This window comes from Rhagoletis zephyria, unplaced genomic scaffold (genome assembly GCF_001687245.7).
Source record: "Rhagoletis zephyria isolate East Lansing unplaced genomic scaffold, Rhagoletis_zephyria_1.1 Rzeph_scaffold_17807, whole genome shotgun sequence".
Taxonomy (NCBI): Eukaryota; Metazoa; Arthropoda; class Insecta; order Diptera; family Tephritidae; genus Rhagoletis; species Rhagoletis zephyria.
In genome coordinates, this window is record NW_016174868.1 from 246 (window position 1) to 7739 (window position 7494).

General features: G+C 34.8%; 1 protein-coding gene across 1 annotated transcript; it reads right to left on the minus strand.

Annotated features, from left to right (window-relative positions):
- Window positions 1-1013: 1013 nt before the first annotated feature.
- On the minus strand, window positions 1014-7023 carry LOC108379952 (uncharacterized; the record flags this gene model as incomplete). Its single annotated transcript, XM_017636324.1, has 6 exons — window positions 6952-7023; window positions 3825-4419; window positions 3371-3742; window positions 3237-3290; window positions 1733-1789; window positions 1014-1402 (listed from the first exon to the last, which is right to left on the minus strand). Coding segments are annotated over exons 1-6 (1527 nt in total), but the record flags the coding sequence as incomplete, so codon positions are not given.
- Between the last annotated feature and the right edge of the window lie 471 nt (window positions 7024-7494).

Here is a 7494-nt window from a genome sequence, read left to right on the forward strand (position 1 = left end):
ATAATTTTTTGCGTTTTAGGCATTTTCAACAAATTTTGCATGTAGGTATGTGAAGAATGTTGGTTGTTAATATTTAATTTTGAGCTCGAATTATTGGTGGAAAGGCAAGAATGTTTAATGATAAAAGAATATTTATTAAAAAAGAAAATGTTTTTTTGAATCAATTATAGTTTCAAATGTATGTAGTTGTAGACGTGATAATTAAATTGAGTTTGTATTTTTATAATTAAAGAGTTCAATGATTTCAAAAGAAACGGAGCCCGTTATTTAATGTTTTTGGTGGAGAGATAAGCCAAGATTCATACAAACATACATAGTACATACATACAGCGAGAAGGAGATGCAATGCGAGTGATGAAGATTGCGCGTATGATTTTTTTTTGTTTTTTTTTTTGATTTTTGACGTAGAAAGGGGAAGACACAAAACAAAACACAAATGTTTTAATTTAAATTGAATCTCTTTGTTCATAGATATATTTTATATGTATGTATGTGTTTATAGATTTATGATTATGATAACTGCTGTTAATTTTTTGAGGAACAATATATCTCTTTGTTGCTATCTAAAATCTGTGTTGTGTGAGCTATGTTTGGTATGCAGTGTTCTACTAAAAACTGCTTTACATTTATTTTAGCTAACATGTACAGTGTACGACAAAACTAAAGCACGAAACTTCCCATACCACCACAACCAGAAATAAAACTTACAAACACTTGGTAATAGCAATTCTTTTTATGGTATTTAGAAGGGGGTACAGTTGTTGTTATGTCACAAAAAAATAATACAATAAAACTTCATACTAAACTAAAATATTAATTCAAACATAAAGGTGGTCTTAAATATGCTGCGACAAAACTAAAGCACATTGGTATATAATTGGAAAGAAAAGTTGATTCTTCTAATATTTCGTAGCGAAGCCCTTGTTTTTCAATACCGCGGCACATCTTCGTGGCATAGACTCGATCAAGTTATTTAAAACATCTATGGAAATGCTTTCCCATGCTTGTTCTACCTGAACAAACAAAGAGTCCTTGTTTTTGCAGTTTTCGCGTTCTATTTTCCGATCTACAATCTCCCATAGATTCTCAATTGGGTTGAGATCGGGTGACTGTGCAGGCCACTGCAACACTTCAATTTTATTGGCAACAAACCACTCTTTTACACATTTAGCGGTATGCTTCGGATCATTGTCCTGCTGGTATATCCAGTTTAATGGCATTTCCTCCTCAGCGTGGGGCAGCATAATTGNGTTGCTACTGCTGCTGGTGCTATATAAAACATTGTTGCTATTTATGCTACTGCTGTTCGTGCTAGTGATGTGCGAAGTGGAAGCTGATTTGGATATCGCTGAGGCGCTGGTGAGTAATGTTCTCGGTAGCGCTTGTGGTTTCATTGGGAGTTCTATATTGTTTCGATTTGCATGCCAATAAAATGAAATAAAGGAATAAGGAACAGATATGTGGCATAAGTAAAAACGAAAAGAAAAAAATAAAGAACGGGAAAGATAAATCAAAAGAATTTAGGTATACATATTTGTGGTGAGAGAAGTACCACAAATAAAAAACTCGTGCAAATGTAAATAAATTAAAAACATTTCACTTATCCACCTAACATTTTAAAAGTTTCCTTTCAATAAATTGGTTTTCTAAACATTCAAAGGATGCAATTTCATCATTTAAGGATGCGGTATAATGAAACTAATATTTTAGAAAATAAAGATAGTTTGCTTACCTAAGCGATTCAGGCCAGCTGCAAGCTCCCGTACAGACTTTTTCTCCAATGCGGCTCCTACGGCAAAGTTGCAGATTATTTTATTTAAAATTTTTAAAAATACGTGTAATAAGAAATACTAATACAATATACTACATACATATGTATGTATGCATAGTATGTACATATAAAATGAGTAAGCACAAATCGTTTAAAAAAATTGCACTCCGGTGGACATAACGAATTTGCCTATGAAAATGTTTCCATTTGTTTTGTGGTTGCTGTATCACATTACTAAGCCTAGATGAAATAAGTGAGTCTATTAGGTGCTTAAGATCACCTTACCGTAGGCCCAGTAAACGTCATTTTTCGACGGATTTGGAAGAAAAAAAAGTGGGGTGTTATATGCGTTGGTTGGAGTAGGCATGTATGTGAAGGGGTGGTTAATACCGTAAACTCGTATCTGAGCACACTGTGCCAAATGAGTCTCCGGCATGCGGAGAGAAACCCAACGACTCGAAACATCTCTTCGCATGTGCACAAAACCCCCACTCAACTGACGCCTCTGTCCCTATGGACAGACCCTATAGAGGCTGCACGCTTCTTGGATCTCCCGTTAGATGAGCTTGACGGCAACGACTGAGAGACTAGCCGATCGCGGCGGAGTTGTTGTAGCCGCTACAACAACAACAACAGCACTAACAACAACCGTTCATTGAATCTCAAACAACAAATGCCTAAATCCATGATGCACTTTCGGTAAACCCTCATAAAAATATGTGCATAAATATATACACTTCTCAAATGTTACATAAAAAACTTACCAAAGTAAAAAGTTGATGGCACCCAAAATCATGCTCACCTAGATTGATGCATCACCCTACTCTTCGGGAGTTTTTCGCAAGGCAAAAGCCGCGGAGCTACAGCCTTTGGGACTCTGCATGGCCTATGCATACAACCTGGTCCTCCCCCTCACACTAAGTTAATCATATACAGTCCAACAAAGCGACTTCGTGCGGCATTACTAATGACAACTGATGCTTACGCGTTCTTAAGACAATAGGATCTATGTATAATGGTGTTCACATGAAGCTATTTTCCATGCAATTTTAGAGGCGATTAGTTGAATTAAAAGTTGGTCGTACCCCAACTCCATTGGAAACGATTAGTTGAAAGGCCGTTCACGCCAGGCGATTGTTGGTTTCAACTAAAAGTTGCCTGTAAAATCGCCTCATGTGAAAACCGTATATCCGGAACGACCCAAATTTATATCTGATCAAGGACTGTTACTAACTAAAGCAATATTACCCAAAACCTCTTTGGGTAAATTTTTATGATATGGCAGAAAATAATAACAACTTATTCGTACGTATCGGTAACAGTCACGTCTATATAAAAAGAATACTACCAGATTGAAACACGGTAAAGGACTGCCACTCCTGATCAAGAGTTTTTTATATTGTATATACATTATTATCCGATACTTGTCAGATACAAAAAATTATGATATTAAAGCATAGCTTACCTGTCGCGTTGCCAACATTGTTGCTGCTTTGACTAAACGATAACGATTCGGCATCTAAAATATTGAGTGATTAAAATGAAATTTAATTATTTAAACATAAAATATTTACTTCATATATATATATGGATATATACCTTCGTCTAGTTTCTCTGGCGTTGTCTTGCTCGAATCACTGCCTTGAAAGTCATTAGCACCAGGCGCTTTGGGTTCACTACCCACCACTGACCAGGGACGTGGTTTCTGTAGGATAATTGGTGTGCGTATAATACCATTTGTTGTCTTCACGCTGATGCCGTCGACACCTGTGTGACTACGAATCGAATCGCTGCTAGGTGAACGCATCTTATTCTCTCGTTCCGGCGCTTTCAGCACAGAATTCGTGTCCTCACCCGTCGCAGCGGTGCCACCTTCAGTGCGCATTTTAACTAACGGCGATTTTCGTCCAATCAAGGGTGAATACTTTTCCAAATTATCTGTGGAACGTGAACGTGTAGTCCAGGGTATGCCTGAAGTTATTAAAAAATACATATGTACTTATATGAGTATGTGTCGAGGACAACTAACGAAATTTTATGTTTTTCCATTTACCCTTCAGTAATGGTGACTGACGATCCAACTTGATCGGCCTGCGTTCCTCCAAGATAGGTGTGGTCTCCTCGGATGTCAAATGACCGTTGCCATCGCGACTCATTGTCGGACTATCGACAAACGATAATGAGCTGCACTCTTCAGAGGTGGGTGAAATGAGTGGCGTCAGTGTGGTTGGCGTTACTGAACCGGGACGGAAGAATAAATCCAAACCCTCGCCAATTTCTTTGGTGCTCGGCCCGGCGCTGTTATCAACAGCAACGAGTGGTCGTGTGGGTGCGCGCGTCTTTGCGCGTTTCGGTCGCCCTTTAACCAAGTGCTGAAGTTGAAATGATGCACTGGGCAGTTCTGTTATTGAGTCGCCGCATTCATCGACACCCAAATCATCCATGGCATTGCCACTGCCAATGGTGGTGCCTGCGATGCTAGCGCCTGTACCATTCGAATCACGCGCTGAAAGTTGTGTTGAGGAGCGATGGGAAGAGGGCGATTCAAGCAGATCGGGTATATGTCCCAAGCTCAAATTCTCAACGACGGACTGGGGACGCACTTTACGCGCAACCGAACGACGCTTGGTGGGCATATGTGGTGTGGCCTGTACAAAAAAAAGGAAGGGAAGGAAGAGAGAAAGTAATGATGTAGTTAAGTGCTTTACAATCGAGAAAATGGGACAAGTGTGCAAACAAAACGAAAGTAGAGCACAGTGAGAGAGAGATGATAGAGAAAAGCCAACGAGGATTTGCTGAACAGTTTTAATGTGTAGATATATGTACATATGTATGTATATACATATTTTTGTTTCAACACAATAAAAATCTTCAGCTAATCCTCTTTAAAAAAAAACTGAAATAAAGTGTTAGGATTAGATTAAGTGTTAATATTTATATACGATGCCTTTTAATCAAATGGATGCGAAATGAAGGTTGACTGTACGAAAGGCATTGATTACAAAAGGAAAAAAATTAAGTAATTAGAAAAAAATCGTACTGATACCTTTGAGTGCTTAAAAGTAAACATCATTTATTGCAATCATAAAGGAAATTGTGAATGTTATGTAAATCATACAAATCAAATTTAGTTAATGTTTATTTAAACAATAAAAAATAGAAAACAAAAAACGATAGATTTTATAAAGACGTGCGCCGGGTATACAAGGTTCGGTTTCGAGTGAACTTATAGCATAGACAGATGGTAAACCAAATGGGAAGAATTATAGAAATTGGATAACATGGTCCAAAGTTATGCGGTAGCATATAAATAAAAATATCCCGACGAATTGATAACCTTCTCCTTTTTGTGAAGTCTGCTAAAAAATTTAATTAACTTGAAACTATTACATGAAATACCATAAAACGAAAAAATAAAAAAAGTAATTTTTAAGCAAAAAACATAATCGACTCCAATTCTCATATAATACTTAGGAGGACCGTTAATAAACCAAATTAGTATGGGACAAAAAATTACACTAAAGATAGCACAACGCCGAAACCGGTTTGTCTCCAAAAGAAATTTTCTAAAAAATTTATTGATTCAAAGATTTAAATTAACAGTTCTGTATAGTTTTTTTTAACCAAGTTTAGCACAATTTTTTATATCGGTGTGTTTTAAGGATTTGATATACATACTTGTAATTATAACTGTCTTTAAATTTTTGATCAACTAGTTTTTGGTTGGTTTTTAAACTAATCTAAGAAAAACCAATACTTAAAATAAAAAAAATATATCGCTCATTTACTAAAAGACTGTATGTACATAAATATTTAGATGTATAAAATGCAAAATAAAAAATTATGTATAATTACTGCACAGATATAATATATGTATTTGATCATGTATAAAAAAAAAAACTAGCTGCATCCAGTGCAAGCATGCCAACTTAAAAATGAAGCGAATGCAGGCAGTTATGCACTTTAATGTCTTTAATATGAAGCACACTACTTACAAGGTTCAGATATTCCAATTTCTTTATGAGTGAACATTTTGTGGTTTGATTTGTTTTGTAGTGTTTTGGTTTTAGTTTAATAATTTTTTGCGTTTTAAGCATTTTCGACAAATTTTGCATGTAGGTATGTGAAGAATGTTGGTTGTTAATATTTAATTTTGACCTCGAATTATTGGTGGAAAGGCAAGAATGTTTAATGAAAAAAGAATATTTATTAAAAAAAAAATGTTTTTTTGAATCAATTATAGTTTCAAATGTATAAATGTAATTAAAGAGTTCAATGATTTCAAAAGAAACGGAGCCCGTTATTTAATGTTTTTGGTGGAGAGATAAGCCAAGATTCATACAAACATACATAGTACATACATACAGCGAGAAGGAGATGCAATGCGAGTGATGAAGATTGCGCGTATGATTTTTTTTTGTTTTTTTTTTTGATTTTTGACGTAGAAAGGGGAAGACACAAAACAAAACACAAATGTTTTAATTTAAATTGAATCTCTTTGTTCATAGATATATTTTATATGTATGTATGTGTTTATAGATTTATGATTACGATAACTGCTGTTAATTTTTTGAGGAACAATATATCTCTTTGTTGCTATCTAAAATCTGTGTTGTGTGATCTATGTTTGGTATGCAGTGTTCTACTAAAAACTGCTTTACATTTATTTTAGCTAACATGTATGTATAAGTGTAAGTGTGGGTGGATATATGAGTTTGCAATTGCTTTATTTGTTTAAGACCATTTGCGAGTGCATGTTGCAATTTTCTATATTAACCTATATCTTTGTGTGCGTACATATGTACATAGGTATATGTGTTTTGTTTGCTACGTTTGGCTGCTGTGTTCCGTAGTGTTTTCTTGTTTCATTTTTAGGAAAATGTTGGTATACATTTATAAAGCTGTAATAATTACTAAGAGGAGTTACATGAATTCGGAAATTTAGCACCACAATTTTAATTTAATTGCCACATTTTGCTTAACAGTACGAACAATTCAATTAGTTTTGTTTAATGCTGATTTAGTGATTTTTTATGTTTAATGGGAAATGCTATGAAACACGCCTCGGTTGTAAAATATACTATATGCAAATAGTAAACTATGTAGCTATGCCACTTTTGCTTTAGTAATATCTAATTGCTGTCTATGCAAGTGTGTGTGTTGAGGTTGGAAAAACTTACGGTGGGTGATTCCAGACCCATTTTGGGTAAAACAGAACCGCGTCCAGGGCGTATTATCATTCCTTCACCATCCTAGAAAATGTAAAAGGAAATGTATATTAGTTTGGAAATACTAAAGAGAAAGATTTAGAGAGAGCAGCTATTGCACAGGAAGTGAAATAGAACAAAATGTATTTTAAAAGAGTCTATAATTTTTCTTAAGTATTTTGTAAAAAAAAAATAACAAATAGAAGAATATAATATATGTATACAAGGGGGAAGCAAACTACATACATATGTAAATGAAATATAATAAGAAACTAAATTCATATTAAAAATTGCAAATACATCAATGCTAAAAGCCTTATGGGTAATTCCATGTAAAAGAGGAAAACGACATACATTTCAAAATATATTAATTATGCCTATTTCGGTAGTGACATATAGCTAACCGACAACATTTTATTAATCTGTTGAAAAATATTAAAAAATAAATATAAACCAACATCGACATGCTGAGTACGTGCGATTTGATAGGAAGCGATCTAAACTGAGCACACTTAT